The 26,891-nt window shown below is 24.8% G+C and overlaps 3 protein-coding genes across 3 annotated transcripts; all 3 read right to left on the bottom strand.

Moving 5' to 3' along the window:
- Positions 1 to 597: 597 nt before the first annotated feature.
- Positions 598 to 1,505, bottom strand: LOC137827494 (ethylene-response factor C3-like). The gene has a single exon (XM_068633652.1). The coding sequence runs from the start codon at positions 1,435 to 1,437 to the stop codon at positions 799 to 801; it is 639 nt and encodes a 212-aa protein (XP_068489753.1). The 5' UTR covers positions 1,438 to 1,505; the 3' UTR covers positions 598 to 798.
- Positions 1,506 to 17,928: 16,423 nt separating this feature from the next.
- Positions 17,929 to 18,602, bottom strand: LOC137828420 (ethylene-responsive transcription factor ERF098-like). The gene has a single exon (XM_068634990.1). It carries the CDS (start codon positions 18,564 to 18,566, stop codon positions 18,105 to 18,107), a length of 462 nt encoding a protein of 153 aa, XP_068491091.1. The 5' UTR covers positions 18,567 to 18,602; the 3' UTR covers positions 17,929 to 18,104.
- Positions 18,603 to 24,103: 5,501 nt separating this feature from the next.
- On the bottom strand, positions 24,104 to 24,557 carry LOC137828535 (ethylene-responsive transcription factor ERF096-like). Its single transcript, XM_068635153.1, has one exon. It carries the CDS (start codon positions 24,555 to 24,557, stop codon positions 24,111 to 24,113), a length of 447 nt encoding a protein of 148 aa, XP_068491254.1. The 3' UTR covers positions 24,104 to 24,110.
- Positions 24,558 to 26,891: the final 2,334 nt, after the last annotated feature.

Below are 26,891 nucleotides of genomic sequence, written 5' to 3'. Positions count from 1 at the left end.
CCATGCAATATAAGAAACAAGTACAAAACTTGTAATGAAAATATATAAGTATTATCTATGGCTTTTTCTTTTATGTATATTCACAAGACAGCTAAAAAGAAAAAGGTCCCAAAAACATAATTTGAACTTAATAAAGGGAACAAAAACTAAAACATCAACTCAACCAATGTGATTTGATATTCTAAAATGACATTTTGATGATACCAAAATGACAAAACAGAAAACAAAATTAATTCCACAGAAAAGTCAGTTGAAAGGACCATAACTTTGTAGAAATTTATGTAGAAATCTCTTTAAGACTTATGGTCTCATAAAAAATAAATGAAAATAAAACCATGCAAAATATAACGACACAATAAATAAAAACAAACACAATTGTATTTTTTTTTCTTTCAATAATATTTTAGTGAGATGTGTTTATTGTTATTTGAGATATCATCCTAATCCAAATATTAAGTTTTATAACTTGTAGGACTTAGAGTCTCATGAGAAATAAATAAAAATAAAAACATGCAAAATATAACTAAACAATAAATTACAATAAACACAATTTTTTTTTTTGATTAGTTACCACTTTTATAACAAAATAGAAACAAGTTGATGGAACCAAAACCTGTATAAATATTTAAAAATTAGGGTTTACTAATGATCTTAAGCACCTTGGTAAAAAGAACATAGGAAATATATAAGTAAAGAAGATGAATAAAAGTAAACAATAATAATAAGAAATAGCTTGAGCTAATTTGGTGCAACATATAAAAGATTAAAAACAATGGTTCTTCTGCACTATCATCTCATTCACCAAGCATCACCAGAAGACATCATCAACAACTGTTCCAAATACTCTGCCCCCAAGTCTTCCAACACAACCACGTTCTCCACCCTAACACCACCACCACCACCACCACCATCACTCTCTTCCTTCTTCTTCGTCTTCTTTGCAGCCATTTTGCGTCCCAAGGAATGTCTCCTCTTCAGGGCCACAACGGGAGAGCAGCCTTGAAGCTGAGAGAGTGAGCAATCCATGTCTCTGAGTGACTCCTTCACCTTCTCCACCGGAAAGTTAAGAACTGCAGCAGAGCCTCGCATGGCAAAGGCGGCTTGGTCGTACGCCAACGCAGCAGCCTCCGCGTTGTCGAATGTTCCAAGCCATACCCTTATGCCATGTCGGGTAGAATCTCTTATCTCCGCCGCGAACTTTCCCCATGGCCGTCTCCTCACACCTCGGAAACTCTTTCTGCTACTACTGTTACTCACCTCTTCTTCTTTGATGATGAGTTTGCAGGAGCTGCTTCTCTCTTGATATGAGGTGATCATCCCATAGAGAAGCATCTCTTCAGGGTCGTTTTCGTTGAAAGGGAGATGGTGATGAGGGGATCCCATTGGGGATTCTGGGGAGTTTGATGAATAGAGAATGGAAGAAGAAGAAGAATCCATTGAAGATGATGAACAGAGGATACTAAGTAACAGAGTTGCTCTGTTTTGAATTAGTTTTTTGAACCCATGCCTCTTAGCTTATATATAGCCAATCAAATTTATGAGTCAACACCTATACCTACTTCACACTTCGATAAATAAACCTTAAATCACTTTAGGACAAAATATATATTTAAAACAATAGAACTGAAAATCAATTTAAATTGGCAATAATATATATATAATTTTATATCTTCTATTTGGTAAAATTGATCAAATTAAATATTTTTTATTTTAATATATATTAAAAATATGTTATATCAGTTTTGATACATACATATGATGACGTAAGAATTCTATGCATAGAAAAGTTTCAATGAACATTTTTGAAGAAAAAAAATAGGATCTAATTACAAGTTATTAAATGTTAGATAGCATTATTATATGTAATAAAATTTATTTCAATTATTTAATACAGTTATAAATATAGGATTAGAAAGTAAAATCACTAATTAAACTGAAATCTTACATAAACTGATCTACGGATGATATATATAGTGGAAGATATATATGAAATTAATAATAGAAAAGAAAATCATATATATTGTTAAAGTGTTGTATGAAAGAAAAAAAAGTTTATTATTATAGAATCAATCTCCATGATCTATATATAACCAATTGGATGAAGGTGATGGGAAAGGTGGCTTAGGATATATAACAGTTTTAGTGTGGAAAAAGAGAATGAATGAATTGGTGTAATCTTGACTATTTTTTTTATTATATATTAAAGGTGATACCGTTGGCTATTCCCAAACCCTGTTTCCTATATTTTTTTTTATATTATTATTTTTGGAGGACAAAAGAAATTAATATTTACCATATAAATTCTTACTTAAAATCTATTTTATCCAATGTTATATTATACCTTGTTTGTGGGGTTTATCAGGTCATCCACTATCGAGCTCGAATACTACTATCCATAATATGTTATTCCACGCACGAGTTGTCACTCTCGGTGTGAGGGGTGTGTTAGAGATCCTACATCGATTAGAGATTAGAACATTCCATTGTATATAAGTGGGTGTAAACCTCACCCCATGAGTCGGTTTTATGGAGTTGAGTTAGGCTTAAAGTTCACTTCCTAGTATGGTATCAGAGTTATTTCGAGTCTATCATAACGAATGTTTGTTGGGCCGTTATCGGACCACCCATAATATGTTATCCCACGTACGAGTTGTCACTCTCGACGTGAGGATAAATGGGTGTAAATCTCTTTTAAGTTTTATAAAATTGACTTAGACTTAAAGTCTACTTCTTAATATTTATATTTATAATAAATTAATAAGAGAAGAATATCAAATTTCATATAAGCTCGTCAAATCTCATCATGTTTTCTAATAGAATATTTATATATTTGTGGCTATAATTCCAACGCAATAAATCAGTATTGTTTTATAAAGAGTGTCAATAATCACTCTCAGAAATAATATTGTAACATTTGTTTCTTAATTTGTTAGTTTTTAAAAAGAGGTAGAATGGCCTTCACGTAGAATGGAGATGATTATTTTTAACATGCAAATTAGGTTTGCTCATATACCTAATAATCTTGTTACATAAGAAAAAAATCACTTTCAAAAAAAAGGGTTGGTTTTCAAAGTTTCCACATATCTCAATTGGACTTGAAAATTAAACACTATAAAAGAAAACCATTAAATAAAAGTTAATTTTAAAAAATTAAAATAAATAGTTATTATATTGTTGAAATTAGATAATATTTTATAAATTAAAAAATTATTGATATTTAAAAGTAATTTTTATTATTGATAAAAAAATTATAAACTAATTTTAAATTGATATGTAACATTAATTTTGAAAGTCTTAGCTACTAACTACTTTAAATTTTAAATTATTTTTTATTAATCTTTTTAAAGATTAATTTAAAATCTAGAATATAATTAACTAAAACATTTAGCTAATTTAGATATCAATTTAGAAACTACTTTACAATTTTTTATTAATAATAAAAATCACTTTAGATACCAATAATTTATTAATCTCTACAATAATATATAACTTAGTCAATACAGTAAATAATTATTTTTGTCTTAAAAATTGATTATTATTTATTCGTTTTATTGTAGTGAGAGATAATGAATGTGTAAAAAAAATTCCAATCATGAATTTTTTTTTTTTTTTTTTTGAACTTAACCACACTCTTATAGCAAAATGCAAGATCTTAATAAATTTCAGTAGCAAAATTTGAATTTAGTGAGAAATAACTCAAATTTCATTTATTTCTTGTATAGTAATATGTAGTGAGAAATATTTTTTAAATGAAATTATTTTATGAAATATGATTGATTGAGATTGGTTAATAATGGAATGGTGTAAAATGCTGATAAATACAAAAATAAAAAATAGAGAAGTAAATGAGTTGATGGTTAACATTTTTGGTTTAGTTCTTCCATATTTTTGTATTTTTTTTTAATAATATTTTTTTTATATGATGACAGATGATTGTTGTTACTTAACTGAAATGTTAAGTTGCTTAATGATGTTTAACATAAAAAAATTTTATAAAAAAAAAATAGATGAGAACATATACCTAGTATATAAAGTAATAAGTATGACTAGTATATAAAGTACTGAGAGCTATGTCACCTGATTAATTATGAAAGTCATTGAATTTGATAAAAGTGTTAATAAAACTTGTTATCTGTAAATTTCTATATAAAATTAATATTGTGAAAGTACAATTATATATATAAAATATATATTTAAATGGTATAAATATATAATAATAATATTATAACTTGTTATCTCGATTCTTACTCTGGAAATGAGTATTACTCTTTTGAAATGGAAAAGGTAGTGATTTTGGTGGCTGAGTTTGGCTTTTCGAATTGTTCTCCAAATTGCTGAAAAACAAAATCACAGGCAAAAAAAATATTCGATACTTAAATTAATAAAAAGTAATTTTTTTTATAAAACATGTAAATACTGAGGTGAAGAGTGAGAATATACTTTTAGGATTATTTTAAAATATTTAAAAGATGATTAAAATAAATAAAATATATAGTGTTGTACATTTGATTAAATTATAACTAATTTTATATATATAATAAATACTTTGTTATGTACATTTGATTAAAAACATATTTTGAAGTTGAATAAGCAGATAATTTAAAAAATTAAGTTTTAATTATAAATTATAATTAAAAGACTTTAACGTATAAAATTAATAATTAATTTAATTAATTTTATTGAAAATATTAATTAATAATATAAAATTAAAAAATATATTTATATGAGTAGGTGTGTTTTTTAATTATATAATAAAGTTTAAAAAACAAAATTAAAAAGAAACCTTTAAAAATGAATGAAGAATTGGCTGAAAAAAAAATACATTTTTTGACTGAGAATAAGTGAGTCAAAGAAAATGGAAGAAAACCCTAAAAAGTGTTGTGCCAAATAACAGAATACGTAATCTAGGTCAAATCTGAGAACCTGATGTGATTCATTTGATTTTTAAATATCTTGTTCTGCCACTGTACCATCTATAAGCGTCTCCCATTAATGAAAAAAAATATTCACTCTTTGATCAAGTCAGATTTTAGCTCAAACAGAGTGTAATTAATATTAAATGATAACGTATCTGATTATTAGACTTTATGTTTATTTATATAATTAGTGTGAATCGTTTGTTAGTGAATATGATTAAGGATTAATCTATAATTAAGAATGTACTACTTAATGATTGATTTTTTATTAGTTTTATAAATCTTTTACTTGGATGTAATAATTTCGGTAAGTTTTGATTGGGTGTTGGACTTCGAATTGATCGGTCTCAATACAGATTCATTTTCAGAAAAAAAAAAATTTAAAAAAATACATGTAGGAACTAATTAAAGGAAACAAGAGAAACAAAATGTTATAGACCCTGATCAAAGGTAATTGCACACAAAATTGCAAAACTATTGAGTTGATCTTATTATTTTGATTTACTTCAATAATATATATAATAAAATTATAATTACTTGAATAAAAGTTTTATTAGTATGTGTAATGTTTAGTTTAATATGATGTTCTAACATAGTTAAAGTGATCTAAGAATTCAAAAAGTGTTTATATTTATATATTGATGTTTTCTATTATAACTATTACTCGTGATATTATCATCTATGAATATCTTTGTATGAGATAACACTAAAATCTCTTGATAATATTTTAGTATTATCTTATAATATGAATCTTAAAAGATAAGATTTGATCTTTGTAAGAATAGCTAAATTTAGTTGATAATATATAATTGACATAGCGTAAAAGTTAAGTATTGGAATAACGTAAAAGTTAAGTCTTCGAATAAAACTAATATGCATATTTTAATTTGAATATAAAATATTGACTTTAAGAATTTGATGAAAAATGAAATCCAAGTATTATCGAAATGATTTAGTTTAATACAGAAAAACTTAAAAAATGAAAAACTTGATTCGTCTTACGAGCTTATATTAAGATAATATGGAAATTATGTTATGCTAAATTTTCTTTGATTAAAAAAATAAGTAAATTTAAAAATAAAAAATAATTAATCATTATATTAATTAAATTAAATATTATGTTAAAGAATAATATTTAAATGATTTTGAGCATAGACTTTTTAATATTATAGTTAAAAAAGCTTTATTAAACTCTTTAGTAAACACCAAATGCTTTTAATTAGAGATTGAACAAATATTTTGGATCAAACTACGTATAAAACAATCGATATTGAATTCAAGGTGTTAAATATATTGAAAACTAAAAGCAATGTTAAATATAAATATAAGTTATCTGGAAATACAATCTAATTATTAATTCTTTATGAAAATAAAATAATATTAATAAAAAATAGTTATAAATATTGAATAAGTTGAAGTAAGTTTTTCTTCTTACCGGTAAAATTGTTATATAATTTTTGTCGATGAATACACATCTAAAATACCAATTATAATATACTTAAGAATCGTAGTCGCAAAAAATATCTTTCTCAATCATATTTTTATTTGTATAAGTTGTAGATGTCCGTCAAAAGGTTGGGGCCAACTCAAAGACCGCCACCTAAAAAATCTATAAATATTTACTCTTAAGGAAGTTCATCTTATATTATCTTGTCTCATATTCTTAACTTTAATATTGTTAAGAACTTATCATCTTTGTACTCCTACTAATTTAAACATGTAAATTCTTTTTCAGGTAGACCACCCTCTCACCAAAGACTGACTGAAAGTTCGTTCCTTGAAGAACATATTGTCCTTGTCGAGTTACACTCCCCGAGTTCATTTCTGGTAGGAACATTTGATTTAAGCATTAGAGATTATTTTCAAATAAACCTCCCCTCTCATCAAAAACCAACACAGTTCTCGTCGAGGTTCCCTCTGAATATATTTATAGTAGGAACATAAGTGTTTATTCATTTTAATATACTCTCTTTTAGCTCCATCTCTATGTGTAGTTTCAATAGTTTTTGTCAAGTTATAAATAATTAAAAAAAAATTCAAAATTTAATTTTTTTTCTATATATATATTTTAAAAAATTATAAATTCAAATATATTTACTATAGAAACTTAATTATAATATAGGTTAAACATTAAAAACATTTATTTATGTTAAATGTTATTCGTAAGAAAAATATGTTTTCTGCAGCACATAAAACTAAACGACTAGTTTAGAGGGTTAAACTTCAATGGTTAACGTTAATTAATATAAGTTTACTCTTAATTAAACGTAAATATATAGAAAAAAAAACACTGGCATCATATTTTCAACTCATATAGCAGTGTACTTTATTAGTTACAATAATTGATAAATGCGTAAATAAACAACCAAAGAAAATTAAAATATTTTTATATGAACTCTTCTTACAATGTCGTGATTTTTTTAAGAGTGACTTTTCTTGTTTTTTTGCTTTTCCTCTTCAAGGCCTTCAGGTGCGATGATCTCTGATTGATTCTTCCTCTTTGTCGAATGAGTGGAGAACATGCAAAGCTACTCCGACAATCAAGTTAGTCCGAGTATAATATGTAGGTGAACTGAGAGAGAAAAATAACCTCAAACGCTTGACTTTCTCTGGTATTTATATCTTTTGGATGTGCCTCAATTGTCATAGATTTGTTCGCGGATTCAAAAGAGGGTCCAATCGTACCTTAATCACAATTTATACTAAATTGACTTAAATATGATTAACGGTAGATTTACGAACTATGTTTAAATTAGGTGAGTCATTCTCAATCTTTCGATCTTTTCGACTATTCAGTAGTAGTTCATAAACATCGTTAAGTAGGTGAATTAGGTATTTTCACTATCATATCATATCATGTATGTTGTTTTCTTTGTAATTAATTGTTTGGCCAATTTAAAACTTAGAAAGCAAAGTGTCATTAGTAGTTTTGAGATTGTAGTGGACAAAAATGGTCTAGAAAACTTGAACGTAATTAATGTCATGGTGGTAGGCCACTGAATGTCTTTTTAATGGGAAGGATCATAAATTAAAAGTAATGAAAAAAAAATATGATAGACATAATTTTGTAAGATAATTATTTTAAACATTAATGAATTTATAATGCATATATAATTTTATTATTGAATCTTTTAACTTTATATATATACGTTGTTTACAAAAAAATAAATGATAATATAGTCATGTAGTATCGCTTGACTGGCGTCACCTTTTTAATTAATAAAAAAAATTAAAATAATTAGAGTCACTTAAGTTTACATGCATAATTGTTTTATTTTAAAATATTTTCTACAATTTAGTGTTGATTTAACTCATATATGAATTTGACATAAAAATTTAAAATAACTTTATAATTTTTAACTTATTATAAATTATTTACAATGTATTGGAGTCAGCTAAGGTAACTCTAGCATCCACTAACTGACTCTAATAACGTCTTATTTGAGTTGACAAGAATATTATAGAAGTTATATTAATGTTTTATTGTAGTATTATAGATTATTTATTTATTGATTAATTGAATAAGAGCTTTTTTAATTTATTTGTATATCTAATCGTTCGATATAAGGATTAGCATTTGTATTTAATTGTTTTTTGAATAAATATTGTAAATAATGTAATGGTTCAAATAATAGTTCATCTATATAAAAGTAAAAAATATTATTAAAAATAATACATTGATTAAATAAACATTATAATATAAAAATATCGAATAAAATAAAGCAAAATAAAATTATTATTTATGATTATTAACATCTTATATATTAAAAGAATAAAATTATCGAAACCTGCCTTGTAATTAAGAGAAGACAAAAATAATGAAATTTTATCGTAGGAAGAAGAGAAAAAATAAATATAATAAAATCTTACCTTATGCAAACAAATATAAGAATAAATTTAACAAATATTTTAAGAAAAAATAAACAAAATTTTAAAACCTGGATCTTAAAGATTCAAAAACACATTAATTGCGTATTAAAAACATTAAAGTTAAGTTTATTTACTAAATACCATTACTTAATGAAATCATATAGAATTCTCATTCAGTAAAATAAAAATTAAAAGTTAATTAAAATAGTTAAGTTGTCAAACATAGTGTTAGCTTAATTAGCCATTAATAAAAACACTTGAAATGAAAATTATCCCTGCAATATATGTGTGTCTTTTAACACTAAATTTTGGCATCTTATATATGATAGTATGATTCCTGTTCATCCCTCTTATATATTCTCAAATAAAAGTACCAATTATAACTATATGTATACACTTAATTAATTAGTAAAGTAAAAAAATGGAAAAAAAAATTATAATATTAATGGTGGAATATCATACATCGACTAGATATAATGACATCTCATCGAATATAACTGAGTGTAAACTTCACCTTATAATTATAAGAAAATTATTAGATAGCAACTCAATTTAACTTCACCTTATTGCTACAAGAAAATTATTAAATAACAATTCAATTTAAAGACAAAAAAAATTTAGTCACCATATTAACTAAATTAGATAATAATTTAGAAACTAAAAAATTATTGATATCTAAAATGATTTTTATTATTAATAAAAATTTATAAAATGATTTATAAATTAACTATTTAGATTTTAGTTACTAATATTTTATATTCTAACTTGGTTTCTAAAAAATTAATAGAGACCACTCTAGAATATAAAGTAATAAGTAGTTAAAACCTTGGTAGTTATGAGATTAGATGCCAATTTATAAACTATTTTATAATTTTTTATTAATAGTAAAAATTACTTTAGATATCAATAATTGTTTTAGTTTATAAAATGGTCTGTAATTTAGTCAAATAGTAATTAATTATTTTGATTTCTAAAATTAGTTTTTATTTAATAATTTTCTTATCGAATCGGTTTTATAAAATTGAGTTAAATTTAAAATTATTTTTTAAAATAATAACTAAGTCATTTATAGTCCATCCTAATAAAAATTTATTCACTTTATCAAAATTACTTGTTATTGAATTGAATTGCTATAAGTTCATTTCTTAATTTCTCATGACATATTCTTTGGTTTATTTTGGCTAAATTTGACAGTAGTACAAATGTTGCATTATAAATGGTTGCCATTTAGACATGCAATGCTACTTTGAGTCACACATTCCCATCTTGCAGAAACAAGAGATTATTCCATGAATGAAAATATCCCATCAATGAAAATGTTAAAATTTTGTGGTTCAATGAACACTGACACAAAAGTTCAGTGTCATGATTATACGAAATTATGTAAAGAATTGTAGGTGTAAAAATCAATTTGAATTTGTATAAACATATGAACCCATAATTTGATTAGAGGGGACCTTATCACAAACTTCTACCATATTCTCTGCTTGACTTGTTCAGTTTAAGTTCACTTCTGGTTGAAAACTTGTCACCAACACTCATACCTAACCCTAGCTCTCTACCATTTTCACTTCCACAATTTCAACGGGTCAACCCCAATAGTTTCTTTTTTATTTTTTCTTTATTTTTTTCTTCAACAAAAGAAACACTTCCCCTAACTTTTTTCTTCTATCATTAAATCTAAATTTCTTACTTTTAATTTTCATCTTTTTTTCTAAATAAGATTCTATCACTTTAATTCAAAGTAAGTGTTTTGTATTTTAAAAAAAATCAATTTATTTTATATGATTGTATATGAGCATTTTAATCACAAGATAAATGTGGGTTTGTCTATATTGTTTTTTTTTGTCATCTCCAATTGAATTTGTGTCTCATATTCACTCCAATATAAAATATTCATACTCACATACAACATTTAAATATTTATTAAATATTTTTATTTTTTTACAAAAGATAAAAATTTAAAAAATGATATTAAAAAGCTAATATACTTCATATATGAGATAAGAGTTCAAGAAGATATTTCGGCTGCAATGACACTGGGAAGGAGTTATAGCTCAAGAAGAAGAGATTTGCTTTCCAGGTGGGATAGCACTAGAATACATTTGAGCAATGTCATGTTTGCTTTAGGAGGAAAGAAAGAAAAGCATATTCCTTTTAGAAATTCCAAGTTGATTATTCAGGTTTGTTAACTTCTTAACATTTTCATTATTGATGAATTGATGTGGTTGCTCTTATCATATTAAAATTAAAAAGTAAAAATATTGTGACACTAGTTTTAATATGATCACCTTTACATTTACATTTGATCAAGAAAGAATTTAGTTTAAAATTGATTTCTTTTCTAATGCTACTTAACTTATATTGTTTTATTCATGGCAGTCATTGTCTCAGTGACGACTCCAAAACGTTGATGTTTGTCAACCTCTCACCTGATCAATCTTCCACTGACGAGTCACTTTTCTCTCATCGCTTTACAGGCATTTGGCTACCATGAATTTTAAGGGTTTAGGAATTTTAGGGTTTTAAAGGTAAGGGCTTACGATATTGTACGCAATTATATAATAACAATTATGTGCTTGACGACTCCAAAACGTTGATGTTTGTCAACATCTCACCTGATCAATACGCACTTATATGTAATTGTAGTAATCTTTTGATAAATTTCGGTATAGATGTATAGAAAAAATGAGTAGTGCTTTCTTAATATGGAACTGACGCTCTATTGTATAGAACCCTGAATAACAAGTCCTCGGTGTCTTTAACCTGATTGATGTTGCGGGTAGTGAAAGATTCTCAAAGAGAGACTGGTTGAAGGAAACTGAAGTATCTATTGATCTGCATTGATATTAAGTTGGGCAGCATACCAATAATTCTACTTTTATTATAATAACAATGATTTTATTTACTTTCACGATCGGCTATCAACAAAAGTCTATCCTCTTTGAGCAGCGTCATGTTTGCTTTGAGAGGAAAGAAAGAAAAGCATATTCCTTTTAGGAATTCCAAGTTGACGTAACTTCTTACCTTTTTCATTATTGATGAATTGATGTGGTTGCTCTTATCATATTAAAATTAAAAAGTAAAAATATTGTGACACTAGTTTTAATATGATCACCTTTACATTTGATCAAGGAAGAATTTAGTTTAAAATTAATTTTTTTTTTAATGCTACTTAACTTTTATTGTTTTATTCATGGCAGTCATTGTCTCAGTGGTGACTCCAAAACGTTGATGTTTGACAACATCTCACCTGATCAATCTTCCACTGACGAGTCACTTTTCTCTCATCGCTTTACAGGCATTTGGCTGCCATGAATTTTAAGGGTTTAGGAATTTTAGGATTTTAAAGGCTAGGGTTCTAAAGGTTGGGGTTTTAAAGGTTAGGGTTTACGATATTGTACGCAATTATATGCAATTCTAGTTGTAGACTTTTAATAACAATGATTTTATTTACTGTCACGTTTGGCTATCAACAAAAGTCTATCATCTTTGAGCAATGTCATATTTTCTTTGGGAGGAAAGAAAGAAAAACATATTTCTTTTAGGAATTCTAAAATTTTCATTATTGATGAATTGATGTTGTTGTTTTTATCATATTCAAATTAAAAAGTGAAAATATTGTAACTCTAGTTTTAATATGATCAAAGAATAATTTAGTTTAAAATTGATTTATTTTCTAATGCTCCTTAACTTGTATTGTTTTATTCATGGCAGTCATTGTCTCAGTGGTGACTCCAAAACGTTGATGTTTGACAACATCTCACCTGATCAATCTTCCACTGACGAGTCACTTTTCTCTCATCGCTTTATAGGCATTTGGCTGCCATGAATTTTAAGGGTTTAGGAATTTTAGGGTTTTAAAGGTTAGGGTTATAAAGTTGGGTTTTAAAGGTTAGAGTTTACGATATTGTACGCAATTATATGCAATTCTAGTTGTAGACTTTTAATAACAATGATTTTATTTACTGTCACGTTTATGAGCAATGTCATATTTTCTTTGGGAGGAAAGAAAGAAAAACATATTTCTTTTAGGAATTCTAAAATTTTCATTATTGATGAATTGATGTTGTTGTTTTTATCATATTCAAATTAAAAAGTGAAAATATTGTAACTCTAGTTTTAATATAATCAACTTTACATTTGATCAAAGAGTAATTTAGTTTAAAATTGATTTATTTTCTAATGCTCCTTAACTTATTATTTTATTCATGGCAGTCATTGTCTCAGTGGCGACTCCAAAACATTGATGTTTGTCAACATCTCACCTGATCAATCTTCCACTGACGAGTCACTTTGCTCTCGTCGCTTTACAGCCATTTGGCTGCCATGAATTTTAAGGGTTTAGAAATGTTTATATGTCTTATTAATTTAAAATGAGAATGTGTATAAGAATATGATAGATATGTATACATTTATTCTCATCTTATATCCAATTTAAAAAATCAACTCACTCATACTCATGTTCAAATATTTTCTATGAATGTAGAAATGAGTTCCAACAATATATATAGGTATAGATTTATTTGACATCTGAGTCCACTATTATTAAGTTAATCTCAAAATGTGTTTGCTTATTATGAATATTAAAACTAAATAACCTATAATGAAATAGTATTAAAAAGTAAACTTTAACTTTAACTCAACTTTATAAAACCAATTTATAAGATAAGGTTTGCACCCACTTATAAAGAATGAAATATTTTAATGTCCAATCGATGTGGATCTCCAACACACACCTTTCACGCCAAGGCTACCAACTTGTACGTGGAAATATATGTTATGAGTTATCCGATAACGACCCAATAATGGGTGACACGATAGACCCAACAAACTCTCATTAGGATAAACTTTAAATGTCTCTGATACCATGTTAAGAAGTGGATTTTAAGTTTAACTCAACCTTAAAAACTGACTTAATATGTGAGCTTTGCACCCACTTATAAAGAATGAAATATAATAATCTCTAATCGAGCATCTCCCACAAATAGACAATTAAACCAATTTAAGTTATAAACCAATTTAAGTGCGGAAATTGATATGTTTCTTAAAGCTGTAGTTATTTTGTTTTACCTTACGTGAATTTTGGGATGTTATTAAGTTTGGGAACAAATGGTTAATGTGAAAGGTTTCATTGAAGATGATGTGAAGCCAAAATGAAAATGACCCATGATCTAGGTCCTTAGGCATGAATTATTGTGTGTTTTATAATAAGTATGTGATGAATAATGATTATCCATAGAAAATATGATACATAACTTTCAATCACAATTGGAACTGGGTACATTGAATCGCCAAAGATGCAACTCCCCTTGAACCCATTTTTCTAAATTCACCAAATTTAACATTTTAGCTAAGCTTTTAATAATCTTCCAAATACTGTTATTTTCAGGATCTTTCAATATCAAACTTTAACCCATATCCATCAATAAGCATCTTTGAAATTCAACACTTTTTCCATATGCATGCAGCTTCTCAGAAATCTCATTTTGTCCTTAATATTTCACAATTTTTTGTTATTTTTACTATAATTCAAACTATTTTTTTATTAAATAATAATTAATTTTTAGATACTAAAAATAATTAATTATTATATTAATTAAAATATTATTTTATAAAATAAAAAAAACTATTAATATCTAAAATAGTTTTTATTATTAATAAAAACATTATAAATTGATTTTTAAATTAATATTTCATATTAATTATCTTTTAGTTACAATCATTACGGTTAATGTTACATATCAATCTAAACATAATTTTATAAAATTTTATTAATAATAAAATTTATTTTAGGTAATTAATAATTTTTAAATTTATAAAACAATATTTAACCAAATTAATATAATAATTTATTATTTTAAAAAAATTCTTTATATCTCTTCATATATTTTTATATAAATTTAGTCAACATATTAGTTATTAAATAAATAAATGAAACTTCCACTTTACTGTAAAGTGAGTACTTATTTAAAAACTAAAAAAATATGTATTATTTCAATTTTTTTGAAAAAAGGTGTATTTTCTCCCTCTTAGAATAAAAGTTATGTGACACGTAAGCACACAGAACCAAACAGAAAACATACCCTCGCAATCACATAAACTACAGGTAAATATTTATTGTCATTATTATTATTATTATTATTATATAAGATATTTTTAAAATTTATGAAACAATTTTAAAAATATTCCATAAAAATTTCGCCACACAACTATTATAAAACTGTCATTAAAATGTATGAATAATAAATTTAAAATAAATTCCATCAATTATTTTTTTCAAGTTTAAAATATTTTATAATTATACGTCTTAAAATTTGAATCATATATATATATATATATATATATATATATATATATATATATATTCAAAACATTATATATGGTTAAAAGAAATAGTATTCAGATTTATAAATTAATATAAATATATAAAAATACGAAATTGAAAATTATTGTAAAAATTGACTCTATTCTAAAGAAACAAATAAAAGTTAGTGGTGCAAGTATAGAAAAATCTTTTTGGGCTCTTCGCTGAAAACTAAAAAGGCTTACACAGGATGAGATTAGTGTTGTAGGGGTGTTAATAGAAATGAGACTTTTGTTTTGATTTTTTACTAAATTCAAAATAGTTTTTAGGATGGTAAATTATGAGTATGACGTGGCAATTATCAAAGGTAAGTTTTCTTTATAAACTCCCCAGAAGCTATTCCTTTTGAGTTATTTTAGAAAGCTTACAAAAATAATTTAAAAACATTTTATTCATGGATATTTTCATAAACTTTCACAAATAATTATAAAGTCATACTATTATTTAGAGATCATTTTATAAACTAAAAAATTATTGATAACTAAATTAGTTTCTATTATTAATAAAAATTATAAAATAATTTTTAAATTAATATCTAATCTATAGTTACAAGGTTTTAATTACTTACTACTTTATATTCTAAATTAGTCTCTGTTAGTATTTTAGAAACTAATTTAAAATCTAAATATTAGTAACTAAAACTTAGATAGATAATTTAAATATCAATAAAAAAAATTATTTTATAAATTTTTATTAATAATATAAATCACTTTAAATATTAATAATTTTTAATTTTTAAATTAATATCTAAATTAGAGTGACTAATTTTTTCTTCTTCTAAATTTAGTTGTTATTTATTGATTTATATTATGATCACAAAGGTATTTTTCATATAACACTCACGTCATTCTTATAATCAAATCATCTTTTAACAAAGTCAAAGTCATGGTATTATTTACAAAGCACAAAAGATTAATGACAAAAAGCGAAGACAAAATAGTTACTCATTCTTCTTATCTGTGTTGTTTTTCTTTATATTGAGTACCTTTACATATGAGTATGAGTTTTGTGAAGAAAAAATTAGTAAATTTTTTTTTTCTTGTCTTAGTTAAATAAAATATTTTGATTAAGTGTGATATTGAGACAAATTTATTTATTTTAATTGTTTTTACAATTTTATTATGAGTTTTTGTTATCAATAACTTGACAAATTTATTTTAGTATATAAAAGTATTTTAACTTTAAAAACTTTATTCCTTTCCTTATATGAATTTTATGTAAAGAAATAATACAATATAATACACGTATAAATTATTTTACCTTTTATTTTTTATTGTATTATTTATTTAAGGGAAACATTTTACAATTAAATACATTTATTGGTGGGTTGCGGAGGATGTTGGGTATGGAGTGAAAACTAGAAGTGACCCTCGACACGTCTCTTAAATTATCTGTCTGTATTGGATACATGTATTGGATATTGATACTCATACGATATGCATTAATAAAGTATCAAATTTAAAAAATATTTGTTAGATTTATAACAATTTTAACAGAGTTTTAACACAATTTTAAAAAAGATAAATACATTAATTTCTTAAAAACTTAAATTTATTGTATAATTTTTTATTATAATTATAAAAATAAGAAACACTCTTTTTTAATAATATATAGATCCGTATAGTCGTGTTCTACATTTTATAGATTATATGTAACTTTGTGTTTTACATTTTAGAGATTATACGTATCTTCATATCCGGATCAATATCTATGCTACATAGATTATATCTCCTAATTATATTTAAAAACATTTAATTTAAAATAAATTAAACAACCGACAACAACACCATTCAACACAATAACGACAAACATTACAAAATAGGTCCCAAAAGCTGAAAATGATTAATACCATAACCTGTCTTTTTCTTTATCATAATCAGCATCCTTTGTTGAAATACACTACACCCATAGCATTATCATGAAAGGATTGAGAACAATATATACAGTGTCTTAAGAAAGTGTGTTTTTTATAAGAAAAAAATAAAATAAAATAGAAAAGAACATTTCAGAGTATTACAAGTATACAAAAATAATATTATTTATACATGGATAAATATCTTAAAGATTATTACATTCAATCTATACAAAAAGACATGACTCATAAAGTATGATTCATATTTAGACACTTTCTTTTGTATATCCACATTTTAACCCAATTGTATATCCACATTTCAACCCAATTACTTAGAAACATCGTACCCAATTATCCACATAACTAGTTAAAGATTTTATAATTTTATAATCTTTCTCTTCATCAAGTAACTTTTGTAGCATCTTAATGAGTGATTTTTTTTTTCAACAAAAAAAAAATAAAAGTATTTTAGGAATATTTCAATCCTTATACAATAGATCTTAACAATATCATCTACTTCTACATGTCAACTAATAAAATATCAAAATAAAAAAATAATGATTTCTAAGCACAATCTCCAAATTTCATAAATATGACATTCAAAATCTTAGATTTGCATTCTAAATAAGTTCTAAAAAAAAAACAAAAGAACCTCATTCAAAAGCCCAAACCACAAACAAGTCCTTAACACGTAGCATGTTTATGTCTTACAATATAGAAACAAATAACCAAACATATATACAGTGAAGATGGCTAAGATTTATAATGAAGCACATGGACAATAAATTGTTTCTTCTTTTGATAGTTGAGGTATCCATTTTTTTTTATCAGTGATAAGGATTAAATAAATAAAACCACTTCAGAGGTGGTCAAACTCATATACAAAACTATACTCATCCCTTGAGCACAAAACAAAGACCAAAGTCAGAGGATAAATCCAACACTCAAAATCAACATTAAATCATATTCAAGCAAATCAGAAGATCAAGACATCAGTCAGAATAAGAAAAAAAAAAATGCTAACGGTATCCCTAAAATACTCCATTTAATTATTTTTTTTCTTTTCTGATAAAAAAAAGTAAAAGAAAGACTTGAATGTTCAACACTTCTTCTCTTCAAGCTCAAGAAGCTCCTCCAACACCTTATCATCCAAATACTCAAACTCAAAAACTTGCCTTTGTTGTCCACCATTTGAATGAGTAATGGTGGAGGGTGATGGTGATGATGATGAGGGTGATGTAAAATTTTTAGGATAAACCCTAACATGAGAATGAGAATGAGAATGATACTGATTAGGAAAATTCAAAATTGCAACATGACCCCTCATGCTAAAGGCTGCATGATCATATGCCCTAGCTGCCTCTTCAGCTGTCTCAAAGGTTCCCAACCACAACCTTGACCCTTGCTTTGTAGGGTCTCTGATCTCCGCCGCAAACTTCCCCCACGGCCGCCGCCGGACTCCGCGGTACCGGACCTTTTCCGCCATCCTTCTCTCCTTCAACTTTTTATGATCTTCCTTTCCGATCTTCTCCATGGAATATGCTTGCCTTTGGTTCTCCATCAATGTTCTCTGTGTTTCTTATATTATATATCTCTTTCCAACTACATGGAACTCTCTTTGTGAAAAATGTGAAAAAGGAAAATAATAAAAGTCGTTTATTTAATAAAGAAATTCATCTTTTTTTAAGACATTTTTTCTTTTTCAACTTTCTTATGTATACCCCACATTTAGAAGTAACTATTTTCTAGAAAAAAATATGTTAGATATTTAGTTATAGTTAAGGCTTTTTGTTCAAAAGTGTGTTAAGTGGAAATCGAATTCACACTCATTTCATTGATGAAAAAGAGAAGTATACTTTGACATTTTACAAAAAATTATACCCATTTAAGTTAAAAGATAAAAAAAAATTAAATAAAATATCAATATTTTTTTAATTTTTATTTAAATTTTAATTCGTAAAAGCTAAAAAATATATTTTCTAACATATAATATTAAATTTTATCACCTATTCATTAAAAATCCCTAAATAATAAATTGAATCACCTATTCATAATGTAAATAATATTAGTTAACAAATGTCATAGTTCCTGAGTGTATAATTTGATATATTTAAAATATAATCCAGAATATCAATAAATAAATTATTATTAAAAAAATATAGTTAATAGTTACTTAAAAATAAGATGAACTATTTTCTTTTATTATTCATTTATGATATACTTTTATTTATTTATTTATATTTTGAGATAATTATTTTTTATTTTTTTATTATAATTTTAATTAAATTCATTAATAATTTGAATAAAAATAAATGTAATATTTTCCTAATAACACCTTGTATATCAAAGTGTTATAAACAATTGTAATTTCAATATTTAATGTGTTGTTTGGTAACAAATTGTCCGTACGGAAAGATGCTCTCTGAATTATTCAGGTTACAAATGTTGAAATAGATTGAACTATGTCACACTTTCTCATTAATCACAACAAATTAATGTGAACATGGCTAAATATTTGTCATCATATTTTTCCTGTGTGCTCATAATATTGGAACATTTCTTAGATATTTTAAATGTTTTAATTTAATTGTTTCTGATAAAATAAATAAACTAATAATTTTACTTAAGTTTATTTCTTAATGATTGAATTAGCATGAAATTATTTTAAATATAAAAATAATTAGTTATTATTTAACTAAAATAAAGATTATTTTATAAACTAAAAAATTATCACTATCTTAAGTAGTTTCTATTATTAATACAAATTTATAAAGCAATTTTTAAATTAATATTTAACCATTAAATATTTTAACTACTTACTATTTTATATTCTAAACTAGTCTCTATTAATCTTTTATAAATTAAAATATTAGTAGTTAAAATCTTGATAAATAATTTAAATATTAATTTAGAAACCATTTTTATAATAGTCTTCCATCTAGTCTGTTCTTAAAATTCTTTATTAATAGGTATAGTCTACCTATGTATCGCTTTTGTTAACATATGGGTTTTGGTCTAGTCTTCCCATGTTTTTATATTATTTTTCTTTTTTTTAATAATACATTTTTCATGTGATGGCAAATGAGTGTTGTTACTTGAGGTGTCAGCTGAGATGTCAAGTAGTATAGTGATGCCTAACATGAAAGCTTTTTATATAAAAAAAATATTTAGAAACCATTTTATAATTTTTTATTAATAATAAAAATTACTTTAAAAAAATATTTAGAAACCATTTTAACTATTAGTATATAAAATAATATCTGATTTAGTCAATATAGTAACTAAATATTTTTATCTCTAATTTAATTGTTATTTAATGATTTTTTTACCGTGAGAAATTTGATTGGGATATCTAATTGAGTTTTGATGTAAGATTTGGGGACATGTTTTTTAAGAAAGTTATATTGAAATCGTGTATAAATTTTAAATATTTCTAAAATATTTCACATTTATTATTGTTTTTTTTTCTAAAAAAAAATGTTGGTGATTGAAACTTTACTAATACAAAAATACAGAATAATGAAAACCAGACACTGGTTTTGTTTGTTCTCTTTCGTGAAACACGTTGAACTTTGATGCACATGTTAATTATGGAATCACATTTTCCTCATATGACATGTAGAGTACTCATGATTCATGGACCCTTTGAAACATTATAACAACAACTTCATCAACAAGTTGATTCATCACAGTTTCTGGTTTCTAGAAAAAGGATAATTTTCTCTGCATATATTCTTATAAATGAAAAATAAGACTAAAAAAAAGTAAAATGAGTTAATTTATAAGTTAAAATAAACTTATGCATAAGTTAATAGATAAAACTTCATTTAACTCATTTGAGTTCTTATACTTTTAACTTATGAATAAACTTTAGCTTACAAAGAAACCCAGTTTCATTTTTTTTTTCTTATTTCTTTTCACTAAAAGAAAATAGTTAAATAAAAATTAATTTTAAAAACTAAAATAATTAGTTACTATTTGACTAAATTAGAGACCATTTTATAAACTAAAAGAATTATTGGTATTTAAAGTAATTTTTTATTATTAATAAAAATTTACAAAATGGTTTCTTAATTGATATTTAATAATTAGTTACCAAAATTTTAACTACTTACTACTTTATATTCTAAATCAGTATGTATTATATTAGAGATTAATTTAAAATTTATAATATTAGTGATTAAAACAAAGGTAACTAATTTACATATCAATTTAAAAACAATTTTATAAATTTTTATTAATAACAAAAATTACTTTAAATATAAATAATTTTTTAATCTTTAAATTAGTATTTAATTTAGTTAATATAGTGATTAATTATTTTTTATCTTTAAATTTGATTATTATTTAATAAATTTTTTTAGTGTTTATTTAAGTTGATATAAAAGTGGCTCTTGAACATGGAGAAAGAGAAATTGGAGAAATATGCAAGTATAGTGAGTTTGGGTAAGGTCTTTCAGCTTGATGACAATGATCTTGTTTTGTTGTTGGATGCATGTCTTTATTTAAGGGTGTGACCGCTTTGGTGGGGTGAGACAACGGTATCTGGTGGGTTTCTATATTTTGGTCTGGTTTTTACCTTGATATGTTGTACAATGCTTGTCAGATCCTTGATTGGTAGGGTTCTAGGATCTTGTAATTTGGGATTTTGTACAAGGGTTGAGACACCCTGAATTGTCTCTTTTTATTTTATTTATTCTTTGTTGCTAAAAAAAATGCAAGTATAGTGAGTGATGACAAAATGTGAAAGGAAAAGTGAAATGGAAAAATGAAGAATGTTGATAGAATATTTATTATTTATGATGAAAAATCATTTGAGTATTCAATTAGGGGCTTATTAATTTTTTCAGTTTTAATTTTAATCAATTTATTATTAATTTCTCACTTTTAATTCTAATCAATTTATTATTAGTGGTGCAAAAAAATCAAGAAATTTAAGTTCACTACAAGGAAATCTTAAGACAGTTATATTAATCTTCATGAATACAGAATGTGTTTTAATAAAACACAACAGAAAGATAACTAAGGCATTCTGATTAAACAAACCTCAAAATTAGAAATGACTTAATGGATAAAAAGTGTTTTAACCCTTATTTTTAAAAAAATTTATTTAATTTCAATAGTATTTGTTTTTTCTGCAAATTATTTTCCAATGTTCCCTTTTAGTTCCATTTGATATTTTTAAAAAAAAGTAAAAATATATTTTGGAATAATTCAAATAAACTTACTAGTCTACAACACAAACAATAAAACGATAACATAGTAAACTGTAAAAAAAAAAAAAAAGTTAAAAAATAGATGAAGAAGGAAACAATGATGAATCACACATTAAAAAATAATGTAATTCAATTGAAATGTGGAAGAACTTTAATATATGTCAACAACATAATTCAATATGAAAAACAAATATTACAACATAAAGTTTTTTAGTGAACTCTTGTTCAAGTACACTCAATTTATTTAAAAATAATAAATATTATTATGATAATATGGACGTATTGATTTTTGTATCAGTACATTGGTTGTCACTTAATATTGTGTTAATACATTAATTTATCGTTATTTTTTTAAAAAAATATATATATTTAGTTATTATTTTAGGAAATTATAGAATCGTTTTTTTTTAAATATTATGAGATCAGGTATAATCTTAGACAATTTTTACACTTTATTATCAAGTAATCACTTTTAAAATATTATAAAATTAAAGAAATCGAATCAATGTAATATTATCTTATTGTGAAAAAATATGCCAAAATGAGATATTTTTATCATATTAAAATGAAATCGTATTAATATAACATAGCTTTAGTTCAAAATAATTATACAAAAATTGTGTCAGAGTGATATGATTTTTTATTTTTCACAATAAGATCGGGTCATGTTGGTATGATTTTCCAACTTAAAAAAAAAAAACTCATGCAGGTAAAAAAAATTAGAAGGATATTCTTCCACATACTTAGATTATTTATTTTAATTATTTATTTATTTTAATTATTTATTTATTTTAATTATTTTCTATTATATCACCAGCTTTGCTTGGCATAAGTAGTGAACCAGCTGAACTATTTAGCTACCAAATCAGGTTAATACAATAAGCTTAAACAACTTTTCAGTTCATCATGTAAAGTTCTCATATAATCCACGATACTTTTTTTTTAGTTTTACTCTTGGATAAAAAAAATTATTTCTATTTTAATCTCTGTTATTTACACATATTTGTTAAAAGATAATTTCTCTATTAAATAACATCTTAGTAAATTTAACATGTGTATGCTTTCTTTAATAAAAAATTTACATTTTTTTTAGTCTTTGATAATTTATTTTCTATTCCGCTCTTCATAATTTCTTTATTCTAGTACATGAATTTTTTAAATTATTTTATTTAAATATTTAAGGTATCCATTTCTTATTCAAGGGTGAAAGCATAAAAGAATGATACCATAAAGAGTGTCTCATTTCATTAGTACATACTTTATATATATATATATATATATATATATATATATATATATAAATAAATAAAAATTATGTTAGACACTATTATAACTTCACATTTTAGTTAGGCTGACACTTCGAGTAACAACAATCATCTGTCATCGCATGAAAAATTATTATTAAAAAAATACAAAAAAATATAGAAAAATTATATCAAACCCTATATGTTAACAAAAACGATACATAAGTAGATTATATATTTTCATAAAGAACTCTAAGAATAAATTAGATATAAACCTACTAATTAAATTATTCTCTATGAATAAATCCTAAGTTAGTCAATTTATCCGCACACGCATTTTCTTCACGAAAAATATGAATAACCTTAAATCTTATTTTTTTTATAGTAATTAAGGCAAGTGTTCCACTGATCACTAAATATCCACATAACCTTAGCCCTAGCAGTAAATGCACTACTAACCAGAAATAAATTTAGTACATACCCGAAACATTTTGGACATTGAGATTTGGAGAAAAAGTAAATATATTTTTATCAGAAAAAATTAAATTAATAAGAATTAAAACCCAGTACTTATGACAGAAAAAACTAATATCAGCAAAAGGTAAGAACACCTTGTATCTGCTAAAAAACTACATGCATCATATTTCACTTGCCGTGCTCATTTTTGTCATCATAACCAAGAAGCTCCTCCAACAATTTGTCATCAAAGTACTCAAACTCAAACACTTCACTTGCTTCTTCACTCCTTCCTCTTCCTCTTCCTCTTCCATGGCTTGAAGAAGAGGGTACAGAAGAAGATGAAGAAGAAGCATTGACAGAAGAAGAAGAAGAAGAAGAAGCAGCTGGTGAAGGAGGGTATTGATCAGGAAAATTGAGGACTGCAAAGGGACCCCTCATGGCATATGCAGCTCTGTCATAGGCTCTAGCAGCTTCTTCTGCTGTGGTGAATGTTCCCAACCACAACCTTTGACCATGTCTCATTGAGTCACGAATCTCTGCTGCATATTTTCCCCATGGCCTCCTACGTACCCCTCTGTACTTTACATGCTCTTCTTCATCCTTGCTCTTTCCCTTTGAGCCCTCTTCATTCATCATATGCTCTTCTTCTTCCTTCTCTCCAACCTTGCTATCTTTAAAAACTATATATATGCATATGCATTATTTCTAACCATGTGTCACTGTGACATGTGCAAACAACTATGGAACCTACCTCCACAACACCCTCAATATTTCAAAACTCTATGTAACCTAAATATAAACAAAATTACTTCATTTATTTATTAGTTACAAATTACTTTATATATCATCTAATTTTATATTACTTCACTCAAACAAAAAATATTAAATAAAAACTAATTTTAGATATTAAAATAATTAATTACTATTTAATTAAATTAAAGATTATTTTATAAACTAAAAATACTATTATATCTAAAGTAGTTTATATTATTAATAAAAAATTATAAATTAGTATCTATGAAGATTTCACTCCTTACTCATTTATATTCTAGATCAATCTCTATTAGTTTTTTAAAAACTAATTTAAAATATAAAATATTAATCTCTACAATTTAAAAAGTTAATTTAAATACAAATTTAGAAACTATTTTATAATTTTTTATTAATAATAGAAAAATCACTTTAGATATGAATAATTTTTTATCTCTAAATTAGTAACTAATTTAGTTAATATAGTGACTAGTTATTTTTTATCTCTAAATTTGATTATTATTTAATAATTTTTCAATAGTGATTATATTTAAAAAACATTTCCTCTCAACTCAATTACAAGAAAGAATTTTCTAAAGGTAATCTATAGATAAATTTTAACTGTTTTCGCTTTATTTATATATTATTATATATTTTTTTTTTCAACTATATCTTTCTATTAATTATGATTCTATTTCCAATTATTAATATTAAATTTTAAGTGAAGGAAACTTTAGAAAAAAAATGTAATCAGTAATATCTACTAGTTTTCTTAATCATGGTAAAATTTCATTTATATTTTGAGTTTGGAAGGAAGTAATTTTTTTCTAAAGTGCTATTTGTTGAAACATGATATAAAAAATTAAAAAATATTTTAAATAAAATTTCATTTAATTTAAGCGTATTTTTTTTATGATATCTTTAAATATGGTTAAAGTAAGTAAAAAAAATTTACAGTGTCTTTTTCTTTTCTTATAATTGAATATGGAGAAAATATTAAATAAGTTTAAGTTTAGCTCTATTATATTCCGTCAACATATATTTTTTTATACTATTTTAAAATTTTCAAATGAATATTGTTTGTCTATATTTAAAAGTATACAAACATATTTTTAAAAATTTATTTTGCATTTTGATTGGATGAAAATCAAATAATTTATTTTACAAAACCAAAAATTATAATTATTTTATTTAAAGAATGAAAAATGGTGATTTGAAATTTTTAGAATCTCTTTCAGTTTATGGAATAAAATCACATTTGAGAGCATGGGAAGAGAAATATGAGTTTGTGTTGGTTTTGTCCAGAAAAAAAAAATGTATAAAAAAGGTATATAAGTTGAAGAATTTGTTAAATGTTGAAAATTAGGTAGTAAAGTGATAGCACGTGATGATGAAGGAGCTTGTCTCGTGTGCATCATGTTGAAAAGTAGTGCGTCCATTGTATCGGGATGGTCAAGAAGATGGCTCTTCATTTGAAACTCTTTCACTTTTCTCTTTAATTATTTTTTTTTTATTTTTTTATTAATAAAATATAAATTTTAAATTTAACTCTATGTTATTGTATCAATCTATATCATACGAGTCAGTCTCGGACTTGATGACCGATCGAGTCAAAAAATATACTTATATACTAATATATATATATATCCCTACAAATGAGTGATCACGATGCAGGTTAGTGAATAACTGATCTCTAATCCATCACAACAAGGACTCATAATTCAACAATACAAATAAATCTTCCGCGAAGGTGTAGGGTATGTTTTATCAATTACAAATATACACTCTTTACACAGTAATTACTTGATTGTTGGAGTAGCTTTTTCATAACATTTGTGAAAAGAGACTCAAATGAAGGAGCAAGAGAATCACTGCTCAACAATTGTACAACCAGTTTTAGATATTATTTAAACTCTCTTTACAAATTTACCCATTTATAAATTATAAAATACTTTTATCTATATATATCCCTACAAATGAATAATCACGATGCATGTTAGTGAATAATTGATGTCCAACCCATCACAACAAGGACTCATAATCAACAATACAAATAGTACTTACTTATCCTTGGAGTAGCTTTTTCAGAACATTTATGGAAAGAAACTCACAAGAAAGGACAAGAGAATCATTGCTCAACAATTGTACAACCAATTTCAAATACTATCTAAACCCTCTTTACAAATTTATAACATCAACTTATAAAATCAAATTTAC

This window comes from Phaseolus vulgaris, chromosome 7 (assembly GCF_000499845.2).
Source record: "Phaseolus vulgaris cultivar G19833 chromosome 7, P. vulgaris v2.0, whole genome shotgun sequence".
NCBI lineage: Eukaryota > Viridiplantae > Streptophyta > Magnoliopsida > Fabales > Fabaceae > Phaseolus > Phaseolus vulgaris.
Note: the sequence above shows the minus strand (reverse complement) of the source record. Positions and strands in the feature narration are given on the sequence as shown.

What these genes read in the sequence shown, in the direction of transcription:
- LOC137827494 (XM_068633652.1), bottom strand. Translation starts at nt 1,437, where the DNA reads ATGGATTCTTCTTCTTCTTCCATTCTCTATTCATCAAACTCCCCAGAA.
- LOC137828420 (XM_068634990.1), bottom strand. Translation starts at nt 18,566, where the DNA reads ATGGAGAACCAAAGGCAAGCATATTCCATGGAGAAGATCGGAAAGGAA.
- LOC137828535 (XM_068635153.1), bottom strand. Translation starts at nt 24,557, where the DNA reads ATGAATGAAGAGGGCTCAAAGGGAAAGAGCAAGGATGAAGAAGAGCAT.